The sequence below is a fragment of the Schistocerca nitens genome, chromosome 12 (assembly GCF_023898315.1).
Source record: "Schistocerca nitens isolate TAMUIC-IGC-003100 chromosome 12, iqSchNite1.1, whole genome shotgun sequence".
Taxonomy (NCBI): domain Eukaryota; kingdom Metazoa; phylum Arthropoda; class Insecta; order Orthoptera; family Acrididae; genus Schistocerca; species Schistocerca nitens.
In genome coordinates, this window is record NC_064625.1 from 172,056,897 (window position 1) to 172,084,576 (window position 27,680).

At 45.0% G+C, this 27,680-nt stretch overlaps 1 protein-coding gene across 1 annotated transcript in view; it reads right to left on the reverse strand.

The window, feature by feature from the left end:
* Positions 1-671: 671 nt before the first annotated feature.
* The window catches only part of LOC126214987 (carbonic anhydrase 2-like), a 92,572-nt gene continuing 65,563 nt past the window's right edge, over positions 672-27,680 (reverse strand). Inside the window, exons 6-7 of the mRNA XM_049941618.1 lie at positions 21,603-21,833; positions 672-776 (exon numbers count right to left, since the gene is read on the reverse strand). Of these exons, the coding sequence (XP_049797575.1) occupies positions 672-776; positions 21,603-21,833 (336 nt within the window). The remainder of the gene's footprint in view (positions 777-21,602; positions 21,834-27,680) is intronic.

Here is a 27,680-nt window from a genome sequence, read left to right on the forward strand (position 1 = left end):
GGCCCAAGGTCATTTCACATCAGGAGAAGAGAGGTGATGGTGCAGATGTCGAGCAGCTAAAGCCCAGACATTGAGATTCGGCCCCAAGACATGGGTGATGGCGCGCTCATTTAGACGCTGCACCTACCACTCATCAGTTCAGGTCTGCAGCCATAGGTGACGGTGCATCAGTTTAGCTGCTGCAGAGGTCTGGTATACACAGACAAGAATTATGCTAGGTCTTCTTGCCTGGTTATATCAGTTCAGATCACGAGATGTTTGTGGTGGAACCACGACTGAGCTGGCACCAGCTGCCTCTGGTCAGGTCAGGTCAGAAGACGTTGGTGACAGCCCCACTGTTCAGCCGGCACCAGCCACCTCTGCCCATGTTGGGTCAGAAAACGTTGGTGTCAGTCCAGCCAGCACCAAGTGCCTCTGGCTGGGTTGGGTCAGAAGATGTTGGGCAGCACTAACATTGAACTGGCACCAGCCACCTCTGGCTGGGTCAGGTGAGAAGACCTGCTGTTGAGTTGGCATCAAGTGCCTCTGGCCAGGTCAGGTGAGGTGAGAAGACGTTGGTGACAGTCCTGCTGTTGAGTCAGCACCAGATGCCTCTGGGCAGGGCAGGTCAGAAGACGTTGGCAACAGTCCTGCCACTGAGCTGGCACCAGGCGCCTCTGGCCGGATCGGGCTCAGAAGACATTGGTGACAGTCCTGCCATTGAGCGGCTGTAGGGGCCTCCAGTTGCGCACTAGCGGTTTGCCCTTGTCGTTCTGTAGGCGTGACAGTAGCAAAAGCTGCAACACAATAATACCATAAATGAAACTTCTATCTTCTTCAGCTTCATTAGTGGCATGAAAAGTTTCTAACTCTCAAGGAAAGAGTTCGTGCGCATTAGATTCGTACATGCACAGCTAGGTCTTCATAAAGTTTAAACTATCACCTCGAAAAAGTAAAGTTACATCATTAATTTGTTTGTAGGTACAAACTGAAATGGTTACATCACAGTGCCATAGCCAGCCACTAGAGGAATGGAAACAATACGATGCAGGCATAGGCGTCCTCAGGAGGTGGAGGGAGGAAGGGGCGAGGGAGGGAGGAAGGGGCGAAGGAGGGAGGAAGAGAGGTAGAGAGGGAGGGAGAGAAGGAGGGAGGGAGGGAGGGAGAGAGGGAGAGAAGGAGGGAGGGAGGGAGGGCAGGCGGCGGTCACTTGCTCCCCTCCCTCCAGAAATCTGGAGTACACAGGCTTTATTCATTACCAACGGAAAATGCTTCTGTCGGAGTACAAAAGTGCTCAGTACGTTCTTCTTGCAAACACTGACAGAAAAGTGGCGAAACAGTTGCCTTGGTCTGCCTTTGGCGTGCGAACATATTAGCGTTCTTAACACAGAACATTCTAAACCCTTTCCCCGAGTCCCTATTTGTAGTTAAGGTTGCATACTCAGCAGCTCCCTATCACTGTCATTGTCTATACAGGGTGTTACAAAAAGGTACGGCCAAACTTTCAGGAAACATTCCTCACACACAAATAAAGAAAAGATGTTATGTGGACATGTGTCCGGAAACGCTTAATTTCCATGTTAGAGCTCATTTTAGTTTCGTCATTCCAACGTGATCAGATTGCAAATTTTCACAATCAACATGTGTGCGCTGACGAGAATCCGCACGCAATTGTGCAATCACGTCATCAACACAGATTTTCTGTGAACGTTTGGGCAGGCATTGTTGGTGATGTCTCGATTGGGCTCCATGTTCTTCCACCTACGCTCAATGGAGCACATTATCATGATTTCATACGAGATACTCTACCTGTTGTGCTAGAACATGTGCCTTTACAAGTGCGACACAACATGTGGTTCGTGCACGATGGAGCTCCTGCACATTTCAGTCGAAGTGTTCGTACGCTTCTCAACAACAGATTCCTGACCTCAACCCTCTTGACTTTCATTTATGGGGGCATTTGAAAGCTCTTGTCTACGCAACCCCGGTACCAAATGTAGAGACTCTTCGTGCTCGTATTGTGGACGGCTGTGATACAATACGCCAATCTCCAGGGCTGCATCAGCGCATCAGGGATTCCATGCGATGGAGGGTGGATGCATGAATCCTCGCTAACGGAGGACATTTGAACATTTCCTGTAACAAAGTGTTTGAAGTCACGCTGGTACGTTGTGTTGCTGTGTGTTTTCATTCCATGATTAATGTGATTTGAAGAGAAGCAATAAAATGAGCTCTAACATGGAAAGTAAGCGTTTCCGGACACATGTCCACATAACATATTTTCTTTCTTTGTGTGTGAGGAATGTTTCCTGCAAGTTTGGCCGTACCTTTTTGTAACACCCTGTATACAAGTATGTCTTTCTTCCATTGTCTCCTTTTTCTCCCATTGGTTTACAATATATCCTAGTGCTGCAGTCTCCTCTCTCACTTCCACTGTTTTCTTTCTCACTGCCATTGTCTCCTCCATACCACGGCAGCTCAAAAATTGGGGGGGTGGGGGGGAGGGGGCTCCAACTTACGTTGTGCCGTATCCCCTTATGTTTAAAATTTCGGTCTGGGAGGGTCCAAACCCCCCAAGATTATGTATGATCTCTACTCGTCTGTATTTTTCATTTGTACCGTCTACTCTCACTTTTGCTCCCGTTGCTACTATTTCCATCCGTCTCTTTCTCTTTTACTGCCACTTCTCTCACTGACTATCAATATCTGCTCTTTGTTTAGCTCCCACTGCTTTGGTCTTCATCTATCTCTCTTTCTCTTTCACTGCCACTTTCTCTCTCCCACCATCACTATCTCCTCTCTCTTTCTCTCCCACTGGCACTGTCTTCTCTGTCTTCCAACATCACTGTTTCTGATCCTCTCTTCCAGCACAAAGAAGCATGAATATGTTCGGATGCCAAAAATTTTGGTGAGGAAGTCAGTATGAGGGTTGACACAATTGTTTCTTCACTTTCTGTTGGTCTCTTCAAGAACAACACGTCCGCTATTTTTGTGCTCCGACAGAAGCATTTTTCTGCTGATTGCCTTATTTCGCTGCTGCAGCAGGATGAGTTGCTTATGTAAAGCCAGTCCTATTGTTCAGTAAAGTTTTCAAAGTTTATTTATACACACACCAAAAAAAAGTTTGCGTCACTCCAGTTCCCAGAACTCTTGAAGATAGACGTTGCATGTGGATATCGTATCACAGACATAGTCCCTTCGACTGTTCAGAGATGTCTCTAAACCCGCCCAAAGATGTAAGCAACCATGCATGATCAGTGCCTTTTAGACGGAGAGGGTCCGTCAGTCGATTAGTTCCAGTCATTCCACCAGGAAGGAGGTACACGGCTCGTGTTGCCTGTAGTCGAACCATGCCTAGATGGTCAATACCGCAGACCGATCGCGTCCACATTGTTACTTTGTGCAAGGAAGGGCTCTCAACAAGGGAAGTGTCCAGGCGTCTCGGAGTGAACCAAAGCTGTGTTGCTCGGACATGGAGGAAATACAGAGAGACAGGAACTGTAGATGACATGTCTCGCTCAGGCCGCCCAAGGAATACTACTGCAGTAGATGATCGCTACCTATGGATTATGGCTCGGAGGAACCTTGACAGCAACGCGACCATGTCGAATAACGCTTTTCGTGCAATCACAGGACGTCGTGTTTCGACTCAGACTGTGCGCAATAGGCCGCATGATGCGCAACTTCACACCCGACGTCCATGGCGAGGTCCATCTTTGCAACCACGACACCATGCAGCGCGGTACAGATGGGCCCAACAACATGCCGAGTAGAGCGCTCAGGATTGGCATCACTTTCTCTTCACCAATAAGTGTCGCATATGCCTTCAACCAGACAATCGTCGGAGACGTGTTTGGTGGCAACTCGGTCAGGCTGAACGCCTTAGACACACTGCCCAGCGAGTGCAGCAAGGTGGAGGTTCCCTGCTGTTTTGCGGTGGCATTATGTGGGACCGACGTACGCCGCTGGTGGTCACGCAAGGCGCCGTAACGGCTGTACGATACGTGAATGCCATCCTCCAACCGATAGTGCAACATTATCGGCAACACAATGGCGAGGCATTTGTCTTCATGGACGACAATTCGTGCCCCCATCGTGCACATCTTGTGAAAGACTTCCTTCAGGATAATGACATCGCTCGACTAGAAAGGCCAGCATGTTTTCCAGACATGATCCGTATCGAACATGAGTGGGACAATCTGGATCAACAGTGCCTTGATGAACTTGTGGACAGTATGCCACGACGAACACAGGCACGCATCAAGAGGACGTGATACTGGGTATTAGAAGTACCGGCGTGTACAGCAATCTGGACCACCACCTCTGGAGGTCTCGCTGTACGGTGTTACAACATGCAATGCATGGTATTCACGAGCAATAAAAACGGCAGAAACGATGTTTATGTTGATCTATATACCAATTTTCTGTACAAGTTCTGGAACTCTCGGAACCGAGGTGATGCAAAACTTATTTTTTATTTGTGTATATTTCGATACATTTATATACTTTGACACATATGAAAGGCAAAGAAGGTTAACACAAAATCGTTTGGTTACACTTTTTTCTGGATACTTTGGTCATCAATCGCATTTCATCAGAGACGCGCTGTTTACTATTAGTAATAATGTTAATAGAAATACTTTACTGAATTTGCAGACTTTCCAGTGTTACATAATTTTTGGCAGTCATGTTAAGTTCTTTGCAGGCATGTTGAGACCCTCTTTATCACATTTTTGTCGCTGCATATTTGTGTAGGCAAAAAGTGTTCGTCGTACAGAGACGCAAAGTCATGAAGTTTTAGTGGTGAAACTAAGCTGACTGGAAACATAGTTTGGTGACCTCAGAAACCTTGTGATGGCCTTAGTACCCTTGCCATATGTTCACTATGTTAGTTAAAACAGACTGAATGTTCCGTGCAGATTTTATAGTAATTTTGAAGCTCTGATTCTCGGTAATGGATAATGATGTCGAGAAAAGTTTCAAATTATAGATGTGGCCATCTCCACAACTAGTTGTTTTGTACAGGATTTGCCTTTGGCGTACGGAAGGCGGAACGTAGACATTCGCATGAGCGTAAGTACTTGAGTTACACTACTGACTATTAAAATTGCTACACCACGAAGATGACGTGCGACAGACGCGAAATTTAACCGACAGGAAGAAGATGCTGTGATATGCAAATGATTAGCTTTTCAGACCATTCACACGAGGTTCGCGCCGGTGGCGACACCTACAACGTGCTGACATGAGGAAAGTTTCCAACCGATTTCTTACACACAAAGCAGTTGACCAGTGTTGCCTGGTGAAACGTTGTTATGATGCCTCGTGTAAGGAGGAGAAATGCGTACCATCACGTTTCCGACTTTGATAAAGGTCGGATTGTAGCCTATCGCGATTGCGGGTTTCGTATCGCGACATTGCTGCTCGCGTTGGTCGAGATCAAATGACTGTTAGCAGAATATGGAATCGGTGGGTTCAGGAGGGTAAGACGGAACGCCATGCTAGATCCCAACGGCCTCGTATCACTAGCAGTCGAGATGACAGGAATCTTATCCGCATGGCTGTAACGAATCGTTCAGCCACGTCTCTATCCCTGAGTCAACAGATGGGGACGTTTGCAAGACAACAACCATCTGCACGAACAGTTCGATGACGTTTACAGCAGTATGGGGTATCAGCTCGGAGACCATGGCTGCGGTTACCCTTGACGCTGCATCACAGACAGGAGCGCCTGCGATGGTGTACTCGACGACGAACCTGGGTGCACGAACGGCCAAACGTCAATTTTTCGGATGAATCCTGGTTATGTTTACAGAATCGTGATGGTCGCATCCGTGTTTGGCGACATCGCGGTGAACGCACATTGGAAGTGTGTGTTCGTCATCGCCACACTGGCGCATCACCCGGCGTGATGGTACGAGGAGCCATTGGTTACACGTTTCGATCACCTCTAGTTCGCATTGACGGCACTTTGAACAGTGGACGTTACATTTCAGATGTTTTACGACCCATGGCTCTAGCCTTCATTCGATCCCTGCGAAACCCTACATTTCAGCAGGATAATGCACGACCGCATGTTGCAGGTCCTGTACGGGCCTTTCTGAATACAGAAAATGTTCGACTGCTGCCCTGGCCAGCACATTCTCCAGATCTCTCACCAACTGAAAACGTATGGTCAATGGTGGCCGAGCAACTGGCTCGTCACAATACGCCAGACACTGCTCTTGATGAACTGTGGTATGGTGTTGAAGCTGCATGGGCAGCTGTACCTGTACACGCCATCCAAGCTCTGTTTGTCTCAATGGCCAGGCGTATCAAGGCCGTTATTACGGCCGGTTGTTCTGGGCACTGATTTCTCAGGATCTATGCACTCAAATTGCGTGAAAATGTAATCACATGTCAGTTCTAGTATAATATATTTGTCCAATGAATACCCGTTTATCATCTGCATTTCTTCTTGGTGTAGCAGTTTTGATGGCCAGTAGTGTAAGTCAGAACAAAAATGGAATAAACTGACTGGAGGTTTATTTGAGTACAGCTAGCCTAAGGATACAGGCATACAGCTGCGGCTGGTGGGAAGCCATCGACAACTAGCTTGATGAAGCATGGCGCCCGAATAAGGAGAACCGGGGAGACACGTGTGAGCTAGTCAGCGTGGGGGGCGCGCCGGTGGCATCGGCGTGTCCTCTCTAGTCCCTGCTGGGACCACCACGTGATCCTTCGTAGCCCTCTGATTGGCTGCTGGAGGACACTGTGCAAAACGTGGCCAGTTAGAGACGCTTTTGGGAAGCGTCACCCCGTCTGCAGCACTCACTGTGACGGCATTATTCACACTGACTGAGCGTTGGTAGTTTAGACCCAGCCACGACCTTACAGAGAAACAGAAGTCGGCTGTATCGGAACAAAAAAGTGGTAACACAAAAGGACTTAATTACTAGTAAATTTTTCTCATCAGTTTGTCAATCCACTCTACACACTTTTATCACTCGCAGATCACGGTTTTTCGGGTGTATCTTGACAACGGAAACACATTTTCAAATATGGAGAACGGTGAAACTTCCTGGCAGATTAAAACTGTGTGCCCGACCGAGACTCGAACTCGGGACCTTTGCCTTTCGCGGGCAAGTGCTCTACCATCTGAGCTACCGAAGCACGACTCACGCCCGGCCTCACAGCTTTACTTAGCCGGCACGGTAGCTCAGCGTGTTCGGTCAGAGGGTTCGCTGCCCTCTGTAATAAAAAAACTGAGTGAATGGATCAATAACGAACTTCAACGGGCGTCAGGAGACGTCCGCCACGAACAATTGAAACGAATAATAACGAACAAAATGAGATTAAAAAAAAAAATGGTAGAGCACTTGCCCGCGAAAGGCAAAGGTCCCGAGTTCGAGTCTCGGTCGGGCACACAGTTTTAATCTGCCAGGAAGTTTCATATCAGCGCATACTCCGCTGCAGAGTGAAAATCTCATTATGGAGAACGGTGTTTACAGATGTATCACGGAAGAATCTCATAGTTAACGCATGAGCGATTTGTTATGGTCAGTTATTTAGAAAATTGCGGCCCGCGGTGCGAAAACAACCAAAAAGAGTTTTCTTTTGTTATTTTCTGCACAATTACAGTAAGTCTGAACCTCTGGATCTCGCTAGCATATAATGATACCGAAAAAAGTTTCGAAATTCTCCAGGAATATCATTTGACGTAAAAGTTTGCTCCATGTCGTTAAGCGCCCGTGTTCCCAAATACTGGATGAATACAGAGTGGATGATTTGCACGCAGTCAGTTAAACTTGCCTGTAGACATACACACAGTTTGTAACTGTAACGCTTATATTACTGTCTTAAAACTTTAGGATAAGACTGTACCTTTCAATGAGTAGATAGCGACAGCATTTTAAATTGAAAATCGAAGTTTTCTTGCCCCTGGAATCCGTTAGAAAGGCAACCTGCTGTTTAGTAATGTATTGTAAATATGTAATTTTTAATCTGACATGCTAATTTCTACATGGAGAATAATATCAAGTTACTGATTTTTAAAAAATATACTAAGGTGTTCATAGCGATGTTTACAAATCGCACTTAATGTCTTACTGATTCCAATTGTTCTAAGTTTTTTAATCTCATTATTTCGTTAAGCCTTGTATTGTATAGTAAAATTCTATGCAATAAACAATAACATAGCCTTTCACATCGAAAACTTCCCTGCAATGCCACTGCCGTAGGTTAGTTCTTATAAAATTTCCGCTAGTAGTGCACCACCACAGATTGTGGTTTTGGGGGTCCACAGATCTTAATTACGGCTCAGTGTAAAAGTTGTTGTTTATCTTCAGTAGCATTAAAAGATACTAAAATTTTCATACAGTACAAAAAAAGATGGGTCGGTATTACTCAATCAACAAATATATTTGAAAGACAGATATTTTTTCGATCTGTTCGACGAGTTGCTGTAAAAATTGCGTGCTCTTTTTATATTTTACTACATATTGACGATCCCGTATTCCATGAAATATTTTTGTTGTATTTAACCCTCAATGTAGAATTTTTTCAGAAACTGCTGCTTGTAATTAAATTCAAAACAGTGACTGCACATAATCCTGTGGGCTTCATAAAAGTGTCTATACTACTGGTGATGCTGGACAATGGTTACGTAAGATTTGTGCAGTGCACAGTACGGCACTGAATGGGGACGTGCATCCAACGCGAGTATGAAGATGATCGAGGCCGAACCGAATGCAGCGCGGCAGCGGCACACCCTGTGTGACTGCTGCCCTGTCGTCCCTGTCACTACGTACCCTGCGGCGTCCTGCAGTCCGTCTCTGCTGTATACTAACAAGGGAACCTCCCCATCGCAGCCCCCTCAGATTTAGTTATAAGTTGCACAGTGGATAGGCCTTGAAAAACTGAACACAGATCAATCAAGAAAACAGGAAGAAGTTGTGTGGAACTATGAAAATATAAGAAAAATATAAAAACTGAGTAGTCCATGCGAAAGATAGGCAACATTAAGGAATGGGTAAGGCCAGGGGAGCCGTGGCTCCGTGGTAAGCGTGAGCAGCTGTGGAACCAGAAGTCCTTGGTTCAAGTCTGCCCTCTAGCGGAAAATTTTAATTTTTTATTTTCAGACAATTATTATCTGTCCGTCCGTTATGTTTTCATTACTTTTTTGGGAGGGATTATCACATCCACAAGAAATACTAAATCGGACAAGGTAGAAGAATCTTTTTACCCATTCGCCATTCGACAACATATTCCTGTCATGTGACGCACATGCCGTTACCAGTGTCGTATAGAATATGTAAGACGTGTTTACGTGTGGAGGAACCGGTTGACCTATGACCTTGCGATCAAATGTTTTCGGTTCCCATTGGAGAGGCACGTCCTTTCGTCTACTAATCTCACGTTTTTGCGGTGCGGTCGCAAAACACAGACACTAAACTTATTACAGTGAACAGAGACGTCAATGAACGAACGGACAGATCATAACTTTGCGAAAATAAAGAAAGTAAACTTTTCACTCGAGGGAAGACTTGAACCAAGGACCTCTCGTTCCGCAGTTGCTCACGCTAATCACGGGACCACGGCGTTCCTCACCTCACACTATCGTTGATGTTGCCTATCTTGCGCATGAACTACTCAGTTTGTATATTTTCCTTATTTTTTTTTTCATAGTTCCACACAACTTCTTCCTGTTTTCTCGATTGATCTGTGTTCCGTTTTTCAAGGCCTATCCACTGTGCCAACTTATAACTAAATCTGAGGGGGGTGCGATGGGGAGGTTCCCTTGTAAGTCCTGCAGGGCACAGAGCACAAATGTGCTCACTGATGCTTTCGACCTTATGTTGTATAAATATTCTAACTGTATAACATATAAATTGTTATTTAAATATAAGTTACGTTTTATGTTTTTTTTTATTCCTGTCTTTGACAGTACCTGGATCACTGTTTATATTCGCGAATGTGTCGCAGCTGGTAAACGCTATAGCCTATGGACGGGGTTTCTAGTATTGAACTCAGCGGCACCGCCACATAATCAGCAGTCGACATCAGTGGTTAGTATCCACAGTTCCTGGTCCGTGGCATCGTCTCCGCACGTCATCACTAGGTATAAGATCATATGATTTATTTGTAACTTAATACTTATTACAAAACATGTTTCCCCGTATTCTGTTGTACTCTAAGTTGCGGAATGTGGGCCGAAAATGATCGACATTGGATCGAAACCTGTCACCACCTACGAATATAAGTGTTTTTATACGATCACGACTTTTGTGTACACACAGCCCAGTGACGTTAATGTGACAACGGCCCGCGTGCGACGTCAACGGGCAAACACTCACAGGCGGCAGGTGGCAGCAGTAGCAGTGGAGGGTTTAGAGAGCGTGCCGGTACCACGGGAAACGGTGCAGTCGCTTTTGTAATGCAGAAAGGTAGCGATGTATCTGTGGTCCAACAGGGCACCGTCGTTGACTTTTGGGCCGAGGGTGGAAATAGTTCCGAAATGCTAAGTTTCAAACTGTTCGCTTGCCATGCATGGCAAGACGGAACTATCCCTAAAGGAGCCGAAGCCAAATGTGTTGCACCACGGGCCACAGATGGAAGGGGTGAACGATGGCTGCGGAGATGTGTACCCGCGAACAGACGTCCAACTCTTGACGAACTGACAACGTAGATGGACCAAACCGCTACCAACAGTGTCTCCTCGAAGACCGCTCAGCGAACGTTGCTCCATGTGGACATCCGCAGCTGGTGCCTTGTTCACGCACACTTGCTGACTGCTGTCCACCGGCCACGAGGGCTGAATTCGCACACGCTGTCACAGCTGGATGTCCACTGAATGGCGATTGGTGCCCTTTCCAGCTGAATCTGCATCAGACAGATGGGCGTTGGCGTGTAGAGTCTGAAACGCCTCAAGTAAAACAACAAATGTCGCAAGGTTCCAGGCCGGTGGACGGAGCGTTATGGTCTGGGGAATGTGGGTGGTATCAACACAAGTACGCATGTATCTCTGTGAACGATGCCTACCACTACATACAGTTTTTTCTCCCTCGACACGACGGTATCTACCAGCAGCAGAACGCAACGCGTAACACAGCTCGCACTGTACGTGCGCGGTTGGAAGAGCACCAGGTTAACTTTACCATACTCCCCCGGCCACCGAGCTCCCCGGATTTAATCTCTGCCGAGAACCTGTGCGGGAACCTCGAAGGGGCAGTTCGCGCCGCGGATCCTGAACCGAGAAACCTAGTGCAGCTAGCCAAGGTACTGGAGCCGCCATGACTCCACGTCGCTGTCCGTACCTTCCAGAACCTCACTGACACTCTTCCTGCATTATATTAGAACAAATAAGCCTTCGCTCACAAATATTAAGTCAAAATTGACCAGGTTTCGACGCTACTATGAGCGTCGTCTTCAGAATTTGCAAGCCGTGTTCACTCAGGTACTTTTCATGACATCGCCTTTCCGGCTTAGATTTTTTAGAATGTAAGTAATGCATCTCTTTCCAGTCAGTACATACTTTAGTTTATTAATGTCTTATATACCTATTATGTTTTAGAACAGTTTAATTCTGAAGATAACGCTCATAGTAGAGTCGAAACCTGGTCAGTTTTGACTTAATATTTGTGACCGAGGGCTTATCTGTTCTAATATAATTCTGACACATGAGCCGTGGCGGCTCATATGGATAGTGCCACTCTGGTGGTTTATCTTTCCTGCCACGGTCAGGGCGTTAAGCAGCGCCCTCTGGGGCCTACGCGAGGAGCAACGAGGCGACATCCCGGGGGTGTGTGCTCCGGGACGTGGTGGAAGACGGCTGTCGGGTTGACGCAGCGAGTGTGGAACCGGACCTATCGCACGGAGATATACGAGTTGGCTCTGAACGGAAGGCGCCGTAGCAAGCAGCGGGAAGCGGCCGTCCGGTAATTTGTGATTTTTGCATTGGATGTCCCAGTGGTGCCCGAGAGTTGCGGTGGCTGCTTTCGGAGAAGAAAATTGGAAAGAGGTTGTGTCTACGCTCTTTTCCGTACGATGTTGCTGCCTGCCATTATAAACGGGTAAAAATCAGGCGCTTGTATTGACTGTACGGGAACTGATGTAAAATTACATTTGTGATTGAGTCTCACTTGTACTGTGACAATTTAGAGGCGAAAACTGTGGTGGTTTCATTAGGTCTGGTTCTTTGCTGTGCAACTAAGGGAGTCAGTTATTTGGGGTAAGTGAGGGAGCACCATTATGTTGGTCTAAGTGATACGTTCTCCACGTTTTGTCTATGGCTCTGCGAATCGAAATCGTGGCGGAGTACACGAGTGAGTAATTTGCTGTTGTATTGATGGTTATGTTCTAAAGACTGTTCTCTGGTGTGTTAAATCACGCGCAGATTTGTAGCCAGTCTAAGCAGAAGTTACCATTGCTACTTACTTACGTGCTACTGTCCTTATGATTGGCGTTGTTTGTCTTTTGATTGTGGGTGTGCTCACGTTAAAAAAAAATTACGGCTACTATTGATAAGGGTTGTCTAGTAAGGAAATTGCTTAAGCTTTTATCATATGCTGGTCTGTTTGTCTATCACATTGGCTTTCTATGCAGTAACTGAAGAAATGTGTATGGTGTAGTGCATCGCTGTAGTTTTTCGCGTGCTAAATTGCGGGGTGTCTGTGCCGTCGTAGGGCTAGACTTGTGATGTATGTTATGTTGAAAGGGAATTAACTGTACCAAACTTAAGAGAGCTTTTAGTTTGCTTTAGGCCTGTACATGGAATGAGGTTCATGTTTTGTCGATTGCGGCAATAACTTCCTGTGTGGGGAGATCCTCTGAGGGACTTGTATTGTACTGTTGCAGTGCAGTCCATCTGAAACGTGCTGCTTAAAACTTGGGACTGCAGCTCTCTGACGTTATATATTACTGTTTAATCTTAAATGTCTTGGATGTGTAACACCTCCCTTTATTTATCCCGACCTGATCTGATCGAATAGCAGCCCAATAATTATTATTAATGTGACCGTGAACCTAATGGGGCTGGCAATCGGAATTGACTGCTACGGAAGTTGTTACTTTCCAGTTCGTTGTGCTCAATAGTGTAATAATGAAATGTCTGATAACAAGAAAAACACCAACACAGTTTCACTAATTACGAACCTATATTCGTCGCAAAAACACAAAAAGGTTGGTTGGTTGGTTTGGGGAAGGAGACCAGACAGCGAGGTCATCGGTCTCATCGGATTATGGAAGGACGGGGAAGGAAGTCGGCCGTGCCCTTTGAAAGGAATCATCCCGGCATTTGCCTGGAGCGATTTAGGGAAATCACGAGAACAAATTCTTAACACAAAAAGGAGGAGACAGCCACTGCCTTCGTCATACATATCTAATTACGGCTAATCTCAGCACAGACTTCTTCATTTCCATTATCATCACACGCTAATCCATCACTGCATCCAACACTGCAATCCAACACTGCAATCCAAGGTGATGCCGGCGCGGTAGACGCGAAACCAAAATATCGGCACTCGAAATGTCACTGACCACTTCCGTAATGATACTTCTTCACTTTCCCGGTATTATTTCTAGTACAAAGTACCACGGCGATGGCGACTCCCTTCACCGGTAAAGCCTTGCATTACAACAACTGGCCTCTACACACCTCTACCCGCAACATGGCACTCGCTCAACTCCACACTCGCTCTCGCAGCACGACACAATCGATTGTTCGCCCTATCGACCTGTGCCTACGGACCCCTTACATCCCCGCCCTCGAAAACTTCTTTGGAGCCTCTGGCGTAAAAGAATCGGCAAGGAAATTAGATATCATTACATCTGAACAAAACACATAGTGTAAATAATTAATGAAATTACAATTCACCAAATAATCCCTCGACTCCGGTAGTGGGCTGCCTCCACAACAATATTCTACAAAAGGTTATTACATCCCACAAACATGGCATTGTCCAAATCACAATTTTTTATCAAGCAGCAATAATCCTCTATAGTCCATCTTGAATGTCACACACAACAAACAATAAAAAATTATTACATGAACACATGACATATGAGTTATTATATTACAAATTAGTTGTTACAGGTATTACACCCATTCTCAGGTAATCGTCGATATGAAATATGAAGTTCTAGTTATAATACACCAGAAAATACGAGGCCTGTTCAGAAAGTAAGCTCCGATTGATTGCCAAATTGAAACCACAGTGAACATCAGAAATGTTTTACTTGTAACAATTAGCTACACCTTTCAGCTACTTCTCTACGTAGTCGCCGTTCTGACTTAGACTTTTGTCATAGCGTTGTACCAACTTTTCAATAGCCTCATCATAGAAGGCAGCCGCCAGTGCTTTCCGCCAATTCTCCACGCTGGCCTACACCTCGTTGTCAAAATGTTGTCTTCAAAGACAGTGGTTCATGTGACCAGAGATGAAACTCAGGGGGAGACAATTGCGGACTGTATTGTGGGTAATCTCACATTTCCATTTGAAAACGATGCAGGAGCATCTTCATTGCCCCTGCAGAATGCGGCTGAGAATTGTCTTGAAGAAGAAACAGCACGACAGTTATGTAATGTTAGCTGCATAGCTTCAGGCGAAATTTCTCACCAGGCCCTCGTACTTGGCGGCAGACACTATTTTCTAGACATCTTTACGCACTCACTGCGAGCTCAGAAATGAGAAGAGCGACGTGATGCTAACTGGGGTTATACTAGAGACACTACCCAACACATCTGTGCAAAGCTTTATCGGATTTTCATAGTCGTTTCCATTTCGCGACCGATCGGAGCTTACTTTCTGAACGCCCCTCATACAATGCAAATAAACATTGCCCTTTTTCAAATGTCAGTTTAACAACTAAATGTTCTAAACATGTCTTAGTAGGTTTATTCTGGTCCTTGTCACTCTCACTCCTGACCGGACCTCATCTGGAGCGTCATTCAGTTTTCCGGTCTCTCCGCCTCTTCTATATGCACTGTGTCATTCATTCGCCTATCCCTTCCTCTCTCATGATCTCTTGGTTCTTCACTCCTTCTCCAGTCATTTCTCCATTGCCGTTCACCATCATGGTTCCTATACTTATGGCCACCACCTCTTCCTCTATAATCAGACGAATTATTAAAATGATTCCTTTGGTCACTACTTCCCTCTCGGTTTTGATCATTAGCTTGATTGTGTTCCTGTGGTCGAACAGATTCCAACTGTTCCAGTATCTCCATCAAGGCCTCCCTATCTTTAATTAGGCTCCCGGATACAGTTTCTTGCATTCTCCGGCTCAGTCTTCTTTTTACCGCTGATATCATTATGTCATCACTCAGGGGTTGTTCCAAGGTCTCGTTCAATTCCCACAAATGTTCGGCAAACTCTCTCAACGTTCCTCTCCATGTATTAAGTGACTTGCGGTGTAGTAGGTCCTCAAGTGCTGCACACTGATGACTTTTGGACCAGTATTTCTTCAAGAATTCCCCTTCAAACTGATCATAACTGGTAGTCCCTTCCTTCTTCCTGACTCCCCAAGTGAAGGCCTCACCTTCCATCCTATCTATTGCAAATTGAATCTTGTCTGCGTCTTTAAAATGTGCTGGGAAAACTCCTTTTAACCATTTCATAAATATCATTGGGTGCAACCCTCCTTTCGGTTTAAATTTCTGCCCTGTATTATTTTGGATGTACCGATTATCACTGCTCATCAAGGTAACGACTCTACCTTCCCCAACGGTTAAAGTGGCATTGCTAATTCGTTTTTCAATTTCTTCGGTTTTGCACTCCCTGTTGTAATTGCCTGACCTCCATTGCAACTCTCTTGTTATCCTCTTCTCGTTGCACAGCTATAGCATTTCTCAGATTGACAGCCAGTTGGTTTTGCCTATCTCCTATCCCCTTAACCGCACCATTGCATTGTTTCTGCATCTGCGTCACCTCGGCGATTCGATGATTGCAATTTGTTTCCACTTTGGTGATCCTTTCTCCCAATTCGGCTTTAGTTTCTTCAATATCGTCTTCTATCTTTTTTGTTAACTTTCCTTCCATCTTCTCCACGTCTCCCTGGACTTGGTCTATATTCTTCTGTAGCTTACTCTCTCTCTCTCGATGTCCATCTTCAATCGTTCTTGAACTCCTGCATTTCCTTCTTCAGATTATATTCTATCTTCATTTGCGATGTCTTGATCTCTTGTGCTATAGTTTCCTTAAATGATTTTTCTAAACTTTCTTTAGTTTCTTGTAGATTTTCCTTTAATGATTTGCGGAATACTTCTTCCCCTTCTCTAGTTTCTTGTAAATCTTCCTTTAATAATTCTCTAGTTTCTTGTAACTCTTCCTTTAATGATTCTCTAGTTTCTCTAATGATTTGCGGAATATTTCTTCCCTTTCTCTAGTTTCTTGTAAACCTTTCTCTAATGATGCCTTGGTTTCCTTTAGCAAGTCTGTCAACATCGATCACATATCTGCACCCTTTGAAACTGACTTATTTCTCGTCGTTTGTTCCGGCGTCTCGGGGTAACTAGTTGAATGTGCTAATGGGCTTTCTAATGACAATCCATAATCACTGATTCCTGAATAATCTCTGTCTTCCTGTCCTATCCCTTTCCTTTCAACTACTGCCTCACCAACCTGCTTATCTTCAGTAGACATGTTTGGTTTATTTTTAATGCACAGGCAAGTAATATAAAATAACCTCTAGTAACCCAAAACACTCCTAATTACCACGAAACTAATCAAACAGTAACTGCAGTATCTTCAGTTAATCTCAAAATTGACACAATACGTATGAATACTGAACATAACGACTCTCAAAACCTAATAATTTCAAATACCGATTTTCACATACACAGTTTATGTAAAACGTTTTATATAAGATAAATCACACCATTCATTAAATCTATAAATGTAAAATCCCCAAAAACAATGAGCATATCTGTATAATCACCATTTAGACAGCGCAGCATGCATCAATAAGTATGCTATATTTCAGAGTATATTTCGCAAACCTTTCGGAAATTACTGTAATTGGGCACTTTTCCTAAGGTGAAACACAGTTTAAAACTGTTTATTTATCGTGAAGACAGTACACTGCAATTTAATGTTATGCTAACCAGTCGTTTTCACTCACCAATTGACGTTACCACGAGTCGCGATGTTTTGACGTTTGAAGTGGGCGTGGCGCTGTACTGCCGCCGGAGCCGCGTGATGTCACGCTGAAGATCTGTGGCGAGTTTTCGTAGTTCTCAATCGGCCGCTCCGTGGCGCTGCAGGCGGGCGTAGTTTGTGGTTCGGCCGCTAGATGCTGAGTTGGCGCTCGGTGTCAGTGTAGTGCGTCTGCGCCTGACCTACTCCTTGCACAGGTAGTTGGGATGACGTGTGAAATCACCTCGCGGATTGAAGCTCTTTGGCGCAGCTGCTGCACGGGTCTGCGTGACGTCCCTCAACAATTGCGTCGCCACATATATTGTCGCTTGCATAACAGTTTATGGGTCCACTTGAAGTTGCTCGATTTTTCACTATTCAAAAAGCAATTTCGGTCATAATGTTACTACTAAACACTTCTTTAAAAGCTTCCGTGACGAATTCGTAGTTCGTTTTGCTGTCGTAATGTTCACACGTGTCTTTCTTTGGTGTTCACTTTTCACAGTTTTTCGTGCGGATTTACGCGTTTGCACATTATAACACAGTTTATGAACACTATTACTCTTATCTAATATGGCAAGAAAAAACAGTTTATTCACAATCGTAGGATGCTATTACTTCGTATTGTTCAAGAATGCACTGTTTCTTGTCGCGATTTTAAAGTTTATGCTCTGTCTTGATCCGAAATTGAAAAAATATTTTCTCGCGTTACGCAAGATAAAATTGCCTATTGTTCTTTACGATTCGTCCGAAGATTGCACTTGTCCTTTCACAGTAAGCCAAGGTGTAACACCTCCGTTTATTTATCCCGACCTGATCTGATCGAATAGCAGCCCAATAATTATTATTAATGTGACCGTGTACCTAATGGGGCTGGCAATCGGAATTGACTGCTACAGAAGTTGTTACTTTCCAGTTCGTCCTTCTCAATACTGTAATAATGAAATGTCTGGTAACAAGAAAAACACCAACACAGTTTCATTAATTACGAACCTATATTCGTCTCAAAAACACAAAAAGGAGGAGACAGCCACTGCCTTCGTCATACATATCTAATTACGGCTAATCTCAGCACAGACTTCTTCATTTCCATTATCATCACACGCTAATCCATCACTGCATCCAACACTGCAATCCAACACTGCAATCCAAGGTGATGCCGGCGCGGTAGACGCGAAACCAAAATATCGGCACTCGAAATGTCACTGACCACTTCCGTAATGATACTTCTTCACTTTCCCGGTATTATTTCTAGTACAAAGGGGTCTAACCACGGCGATGGCGACTCCCTTCACTGTTAAAGCCTAGCATTACAACAACTGGCCTCTACACACCTCTACCCGCGACATGGCACTTGCTCAACTCCACACTCACAACACGACACAATCGATTGTTCGCCCTGTCGACCTGTGCCGAGTGCAAATTTATAGTAAGGGCCTGCGGACCCCTTACAGATGTAATATGGGTGTTGAGGATTATGTAATTTTGATCGCTGGTTCCTTAAAGGAAGTATTTCGTTTTAAAATATGTGCTTGGTCAGAGCCTATTTAAATATGATTTTAACTCATCATTCAAATTTTCTAGTCTTGCTTTCTTAAAAGACTTTCAGTTAAATGATTGCTATTTGCCTGTTTAAATGTTTGAGTGACTGAAAGGAAAAGAATATTATTTTGTAATTTGTACTAATTGTTCCTTTTTGGTAGTACCTGACTTATGTGTTCAATAAATGAGTGTCTAGTCAACGGTGATGCACTGTTCTATTGCTAGCCTACCCCTTCGACTCCACAGCCTGTTGAGCTGCTTTGTGTCGAAATTGTGTTCAGAACACCCCTCTGATCTGACACCTCACACGGTCACTGAAACTTAGCAGCTATGTTCAAAGTTTTACTCTTCCTTCATGTCTCGCACCAGTCCTCGCTGTAAAAGGTGATTATTCAGGCTGGTGTTCACATTAATGTGACTTGCCAATGTAGTGAGTAGCAAAAGTATGTGTCTATAATGGGTGCATGAGTAATGACGTTCACTAGCGAATGTAACGAGTAACCAATACCGGTATATATCGACAGCGGCGAATACACACCGTCCAAAGCGTAGTGGTTAATTTTTTACAGCCTGCCGAACACATACTGTGCAGAATGGAATCTTTAATTTTACATCCCTAGAGTGTATTTTTGCCGATGGCCTTTCAGCAGTGGTAACACTGGTTTCAGTCAGATCACGGAAGTTAAGGGCTGTCAGGCTGGGCTAGCACTCGGATGGGTGACCATCCAGTCTGCCGAGCGCTGTTGGCAAGCGGGGTGAGGCAGACTAAAGCCGTCGGCACACGGACCGTGCATCTGAACGTTGAGCGTGCCGAGTTTCTGACGTCATAGCGTGGAATAGCACCTTCGGGAGTCTTTCCGAACGTGCAGAGCAATATCTGGCATGTCGGATATTCTGAGCGTACGTCTGAGCGTTGACCAATGAGATGGCACAACGCCATCTACGTCACACGCAGGCCGTCTCCCTTCAGTACAGAGTTGTGAGGCGCCATATTGGAATTCATTTCAAGCTTATATGTATATATGCTGTTTCTGAGCACCAGCAAATTGAGAATCACTGGAAAACCCGTTGCTAGTTGTGTGATTCGATCCAATAAATTAATGAGAAACATCATATTCGAAGCCAAACAATTATTGTAACTTGCGTATTATGAGAGTAGGCTATTTGAAGGCAGTGACACACTGAAGATGCACCCAAAACGCACTGTTCTTGGTACAATTTGTTATAATTAAATTGCAATTAGTAACATAATTACCTACGATTAACGTTTTTACCAACGGCTAAGATAATATGACACAGTGCAGAGGCACTGTTGGTTTAGTATAGTGAGTAGCGTCTGTGTCCAGTAATGGTTATTTGTTGGAGCGGTAGTTCGCGTAGTTCCCGTAACATTGCCGTTTCTATTAGGTTCTGATACTTTATTATTAGTTTAATGTAAGTATATACTATAATATTTGATGTTATGTAAATATAAGTTCCTTTTTTTGAGGGGTGACTTTGTCCGATTGGTTTAATCTACAAGACAGCTTGCGCTACCTGTATAAAGATATTTTGCTCCCTTTACGCTTCGTAATTCACATGTTTCAAAGATTCTGCTACTGGGTAGGAACAGTGATCAAGTAAGACTGACCCTGGGGTTATACTAATATGTGAGAATGATGAAATAATGTTTATCTTATGCGGAGAAGTATTTCAAATTTGTACCACACTGTTTGTAATGGAACTTCTATAAGTGTTGTGTGCATAGTTCCGTGTAGTCAGCGCGTACACAACTTTCCCACTAGAGCACGGCCCGCTAAGCACAACAGCGCAGGCGCAGCGCTCGTCTGTCTGCGCACTACGAGATGGCGCTGCCTTAGAGACGGACCAAATTCTGCTTCCGCCGATCCGCGTATTAATATGTAACGCAGCCAATGAGATTGCTGCTAACGTAGAACCTTTTCTCCTCGCGGATCACACTCGCGCAGTGATACCTGAACGCTCGAGGTATTATAACGAGTGTACAGACCTTCGATTAGTCAGTCTGCATCAGTCTGCAGTCAAGTTTCAGTCTACGCCTAATAAGATTATCATATTCCTGTACATAGCCATGACGATAAATGAATAGACAGTTTGTCAGGTATCAGAGATATGTGAGAATAAGATTAACGTGCCAAGACCAAAGGAACTTCAGATTGTCAATAGTAAACAGCATCCAGAATCAAGTTACATAATGTCTATGATTTTTATTATTTTAATAAATGTGTGTGAAAATTAATCAAGTTCTGTTTAAAGTTGGTCACTGTCAATCTGCTACTCTAAGCGTGCAAGTGGCATTTCTATCATCTGACCTAGCGGCAGAAGATAAACACGCCATGATAAGACCACGAGACATATTGCTGATACTCGCCTACTTCATTAGAGCGACAAGTCAAATAATCTGATGGTGTGTGTACCGAACGTCTTACAGTACGCACACCACAATAAGCCTCTGTCCTTATTGATTGGACTTGGTACTTTCCTTTTCGTGGACGATGGAGGAAATGTGCGTTTTAACAGAGCTAACGTGGGAATTTTACACGCGCCCGTCGAGTAAACAGTGTGATTTACGAACTAGAAACATCCCTCAACGGCCGCTGGAGTGCGTTGCGATCGCGTATACCACGTTGGGGCCCACATACCGTATGCACAAGTCGCATCGTTCCTGAGCGTTCAGCAGCACGTTGAACTTGGCACGATCAACGTTGACAGCACGGCCCGCTTGCCATGTCTGGAGCTACTTGACTGAGAAGTAGCGGCTCCGGTCTCGTAAACGGACATACGGCCGGGAGAGCGATGTGCTGACGACACGCCCCTCCAAGTTCTTATCCAGTGACGCCTACGGATTGAGGGTGACACGGCGGCCGGTCGGTATCGTTGCGCCTTTTTTTTTTTTTTAGAGTGTATTTTTGGTGAGTGTGTGTGTGTGTGTGTGTGTGTGTGTGTGCTTACCTGCTGCCGGGAGACGGAGTGCACGTCCTTGGAGAGGACCCAGCGGACGACCTGGCTGCAGGGCGGCGTGGTGAGCGAGCCCTGGTAGAGCAGGAAGGACTTCTCGAAGGGATGGGCGAGCCGCGACAGGCGCAGCGGCTGGGCCACCAGCCGCGACGACTGCGGCCGCACCACGGCGGCCAGGTGGCGGGACACCAGCTGCTGCAGCGCCGCGCTGCCCGTCGCCGACGCCTGCAACGCGTCACACACAACTAATCTCACGTCCGCCGCGACGTCGAGGGAACCTCGACAACGTTCGTACGGCTGCCCCCGTCGGAGGTTCGTGTCCTCCCTCGGCCATAAGTGTGTGTGTGTGTGTCATCGTTAGCGTAACTTAGTTTAAGTTAGTGAGCCGCAGTAAAAATTGCTGTTTCCAAAAACGCGCCGCAGTGCGTAATGTAAAGCAGTCGCCCTCTGTTGCTGGCGGTGGCGCTGCTGTGGCAATCGCAGCTCTGGTGTCTCCCTCTGGTGGGAAAGGGGAAAGGATGCCTGTTCACGTGCATTTAAGGGGTGCTATGAGGTCGGCAGGAGGTCCCCCACGCGCATCCTCTACGACCTCATCCCACCCACCTTCTCCTTTTCCTCGAACACATCCGCACACTATATATTGTCCGCCGCCTTGATCCCCCTCACCCCCTGGTGTCTCCCTTCCTCTCCACCCCCAACCAGTTGCCGCGCCTTTACTGTTGTGTTCCACCCTCTCTCCATCTCCACACCCTCCATCTCCTTTCCCAACACAACTTCCACCGTCTACCCCTCCCGGATGATGAGCTTTGCCCTGACATCTGCCCTTCCTACCAACTCTAACCCCCCTTCCTGCCTCCTCCTCAGGGCTCCCTCTCCTCCCCCTCCCCCATCCTGAGCGGCTTCCCGCTCCTACTCCCCCTCCATCTCTTGTGCCTCCTTTCAGTGTCTCTGCACTCCCTCCTGCCCTGTCTTTCCTCTTCATCTCCTGCCCCACGTGTCTCCCGCCTCTCCGTGTACCCGCTGACGCCCGTCCTCTCTTCATCCCGCCGCTTCCCCTGCTGCCCCTTGCTCTCCCCTCCTTTCCATCCTCTCTGACCTTTCCCTCGGCAGGTCCCACCTGGTAGTTTTATTCTTCGTCGTGTGTGCTCCAAGTGGATTTTAAGTGTGTTGTTCCGGAGTGTTTTTTATACTGTGGCCGACTTTTAACCTGTGCACGCACATTCAGTGTCTTCTCTGTGTTTTAAGAATCGCCAACTATGTTTATTAACTTTCTGGTGACTTTTTTTTTTAACTGTCCCCTATGAACGTTTCCATGTCAGTGTATTTTTACCTCCATTTTCTCCCCTTACTCTGTTTTATGTTCCCCTTTTTTATCATCTTATGTATGTAACATTTTATTCTTGTTTTAGTTGTCGTGTCACTGGCTGAAGAGTGGCGCATTGTGCCACTGACAGCCCTCCCCTGCCCGTATGGGACAGGGGAATGAAATCACAATAAAGAAAGAAACAAAAAAAAAAAAAACTCAGCAGGAGGAATCTATCAGTCTGTCTGTCAGTTTGAGGCAGTTGGTCAGCCAGGGCAGTCTGTCAGTCTGGGCGAGTCTGGTCCGTTGGTCAGCCAAGTTAGTCTGGGTCTGTCCCTCGTCTGCATTGGTGAGCCAGTTAGTGTCTGTCGGAGCAACAGCAGTCAACCCACGACATCGGTCTGGCCGGCACAAGCTGCGACGCAGTGAGACAGGAGATCGGTGCACCCTCTTGCGTCCGTTGAAGCGGCTGGCAGCGGACGGTTCGGGAGAGCGTTTTGGGTGTGCTGCGCCAGGTCTTCGCCAGAAATCGCAGTTTATTAGAAGTTAAGTGTATGCAGATATGTTGTTTCAGTTACTTGTTAAATTCTACTTGTGTTCTTGGTCAGTCTCTCGTCCCCTGCTTGTTCTTTTGTCTTGTCCGCATTTGTTAGGCAGTTAGTGTTTGTCTGTCGGTCGGTCTGGCATACGTTAATAGCTGCCTCGGTCATATTTGTCGGATTCGGTGTTGACGAATTTACTGCTTAAAGGCCGAATTCTTGGAATATGTTTCTATCTTGCCTTTCATCCTGCGAGGCGATATATGTGCAATGTACAGCATGTTGTACATTTTATGTAAGTCTGCATTTTATGGGTTTTATTTAGTCATTTTAGGTTATAAGCTTGGCACCCTTCCACCGTAAGAGTCCTTTAAAAAAAATTGCATTTTCAGTGGCAAATAATTTGAGGGTTGTACCATTTCCATTCCTGTTACAGGGTGCATAGTTTATATGTTTGTGTGAGTTGTTAAAAATTTTTTGTTTAAAGTAATCCAGTGTGTTGCAGATTTGCACCAGTGAACTCTTTCAGAGGTTGTTGTGAGCAGTCGTGACTACGGCCGTGATGAAAGGGAGCAGGCGAGCTTCTCAGCCCGAAGCCTCCTACTGTTAATATTGTTCTTTGCCTCTAAATAAAACTGTAACTTGATATTTCGAGGGTGCTTTTCTGCTTATAATTTTAAATCTGTTTTGAAAAGCTTTTAGGAATAAAATTCAAATTGGTTAAAAGTAATTTTCCATCAGTTACTTCCTGGAAACTACGTGCATGCTCACCTAGTGTGATAAAATGTGTCGATGTTCTTGATGAATCGCCAGTAAATAAAGTAATTTCTTTAAGAAAATATTTTGAAAGTAAATTCACGGTTCAGTTAGATTAAGTAGTGCGTAAGACTAGGGACCGATGACCTCATCAGTTTGGCCCCGTAGGAAAAAAAAAAAACAAATTTCCAAATTTCCTCTCACACCCTGCTGCATTATGTACAGGTCGACAATTGTATTCTCCTTCTCGTCCTTGAAGTAGGTCGGAACAACAAACCGGAGAAAAATTGCTTCTGTCGGAGCACAAAAGAAGGCGAATACGGACTTAGTGAAAAGACGGCGGACAGAAATGTGGTGAAGCAGCTGCGTCAGTCCTCACTCTGCCTTCCTCACCTTCCTCCTTGGCATGCGAACATATTCACGCTGTTTTCACACAGGACGATCTAAATTCTGTTTTCCAGCTCCTCTTTATACAGAGTTAGGCCTTCATACTCCGCATCTCCCTCTCTCCCCACTGTCTACATATGACCCTCTCCCACGGTCTTCTTCTTTCCTCCCACAGATTTACAGTGTATCCCTCAACCACTGTCTCCTTATGTCTTTCTCTCCCACTGCCACTCTCTCTACTGAACCTCAGCACCTCAAAAATTCTGGCCAGTCCAACTTTTGTTTTCCCCTATATCCACATTTTTCACTTTCTGTCCAAAATGCATCCTCCCCTATACCTGTGTTCGCCAGTCTGGGAGACTGTACAACCCCCAAGACTATGTATTGTCTCCACTCATCAGTATTTTTCATTTCTCTCTTTTGCTCCCACTGTTTCTATCTCCGTATCTCTCTTTCCATTTTACTGCCACTGTCTCTCTGACCACCAATATCTCCTATCTCTCAATGCTACTGTCTTGATCCATTGTTTCTCATCCTCTCTCTCTTTTTCACTGACATTGTCTCTCCCCCCCTCCCCCCTCCTGCCCCCTCCCCCCGCCTCCCCCCCCCCCCCCCTCCACGCATACAGTGCCTTATGTTACGCATACAGCGAGTGTGCAAGGGTTGGCTACATTGTTTTCTGTGACAAATGAAGCGCTAACAGCGCGGAACATCGTCTCTCTGCTCTTTACCGTTTCGAATTAGTTCAGTGTTGCGCCTGTTGTTGGTAGTATCATACTTCTTGTGTAAAGCATTGTTCCGGTTACGATGCCACGTTTTAATAACCGTGTATATAAGAAGAGGAAAAGAAAATTAACACTAATACCAAGTTGGGATACTACAATTACTGAAACAGTGCGTTCTTCTGCTAAGCAACACATGGCCGGCCATACCCCTGTGACATTGTCTAGCAAGAAGCTGACTGGTGGAAGTGACAGATGTCGTAAATATGTTAGTGACAGTGATGATATTAACGAAGTACTGAATATTGGATTATTATCTTCTGTGCTGAAAGAAAGTGTTCTGTGCAAAATGTGTTCTAGTGTAGGAGTGGGACTAGAGATAACAAAGCACTTTGGTTTAGCTTGTGAGATGAAGATAATCTGTGCATGTTGCAAGTATCAAGTGACTTTCTACAATTCACAGGCCAGTCTCTTTGGTGAAAATGGACGATCTAGAGTGTTTGATGTGAATGTTCGACTTGTGTATGGTCTTCGATCCATTGGAAAAGGGTCTGCTGGTGGTAAACTGTTTTGTGGTATTATGAACTTTCCATCGCCTCCAAGCAAATTTGGGTACTACTGTGAACTGGTAGGATCCCTGTTGAAGATGTGGCTTTGAAAACCATGATGGAAGCAGTGGAGGAATCTGTAGAAATGAACGGCGGTTCTAGGGATTTGCTGGTGGCATTAGATGGTTTCTGGCAAAAGAGGGGTCATAAATCCCTGAATGGGGTTGTAACTGCTACTTGTGGTGATAGTGCAAAAGTGATAGATGTTGCAATATTAGCAAAACATTGTAGGTGCAAAAATAAAATCAAAGGAGAGCACAGTGGAACCTGTGAGGCAAATTTTAGTAGATCAAGTGGAACAATGGAAGTGGATGGAGTGAAACAAATTTTTGAACGTTCAGTTCCCAGATACAACGTTAGGTTCAAATACTACCTTGGGGATGGTCACTCCAAAGGTTTCAAGACTATAGAGGAACTGAAACCATATGGAAATGAATTTGTAGTTGAAAAGTTGGAATGCATTGGCATGTGCAAAAGCGTACGGGTGCACAGCTTCGAAGGCTCAAACAAACTTTGGGTTCAAGTAAGCTCAGTGAGGAAAGACAATAGGAGGGGGAGGCAGGCTTACTGATGAGGTGATTGAACGTCTACAGAGATACTATGGGTATGCTGTAAGGCAAAATACTAGTAATGTTAGTGACATGCGAAAAGCAGTGTGGGCATTGTTCCTTCATACTGCCTCTTCCAATGAATACCCTCCACACAGCCTGTGCCCAAAAGATTCCTGGTGCAAATATAATGCAAAAAAGGACTATGATCACAAACATGGTTTGCCAGCAGCTGTGATAAATGCAATAAAACAAATTTCTCATGACTTTGCACAGCCAGAATTGTTACACAAATGTCTACACGGAAAGACGCAGAATCCTAATGAAAGCGTAAACAATTTGATTTGGAAAGTGATTCCTAAAAGGGTGTTTGTAAGCATAAAAACACTGCACTTTGGCATTTATGATGCAATAGCAACCTACAACCAAGGGAACAGTGTGAAGTGTGAAGTTCTGAAGGCATTAGGATTTACAGCTGGGGTGAACACTGTATGAGCACTATGAAATATTGACAGAGAAAGGATAAGAGGAGCAGAAAGAAGAGAAAGGCATATGACGTATGATGGAACAATGGGCCAGAAAAGAAGACAGAAGAGGAAGCTTTTGGAGGATGAAGAAGAAGACCCTGATAATCCATCCTATACTGCAGGAATGTATTTCCCGTAAATTAGAATTTTTCGAATATGAGGAACATTTTCTCAAAATCGACTCAAGCTAGAGAGATGAAATTTTTGTACAGCACTCCTAGTGGTCAAACTTACATTGTAACACAGCCATTTGGCAATATGTTCAGTAGTTTCTTTTCAATTTAATTAAAAAGCAATTATTTGTAAAAAAATTTGGGTCATTAATAAAAAATAATTGGAAGGAAACTAGAAAAGGTACTCCAAAATCCCTCTGTCATAACTGCAATACTAAACCACTCTATATGTAAAAAAAAAAATTCAAATTTTTCTATTTGGTATAAATGTTCCTCAAACTTAGTGATTTTAACATAGGCAGCATAGGCACCTCCGGCTCCCCTTAAAATTTCATGTAAAGATTTACGTAAATGCGATACAGCAAGTAACCACGACGAATAACGAAAATAAATTCGGTCCTTTATCGAGAGAAGATATCGGGCTGTAACATACCCAAGAATCAAATTTTTCTTACGCGCCAGCGGTTCGGCGAAAGTTCGCGTGGCCCAGGGTTCCGTGCCTGACGTCA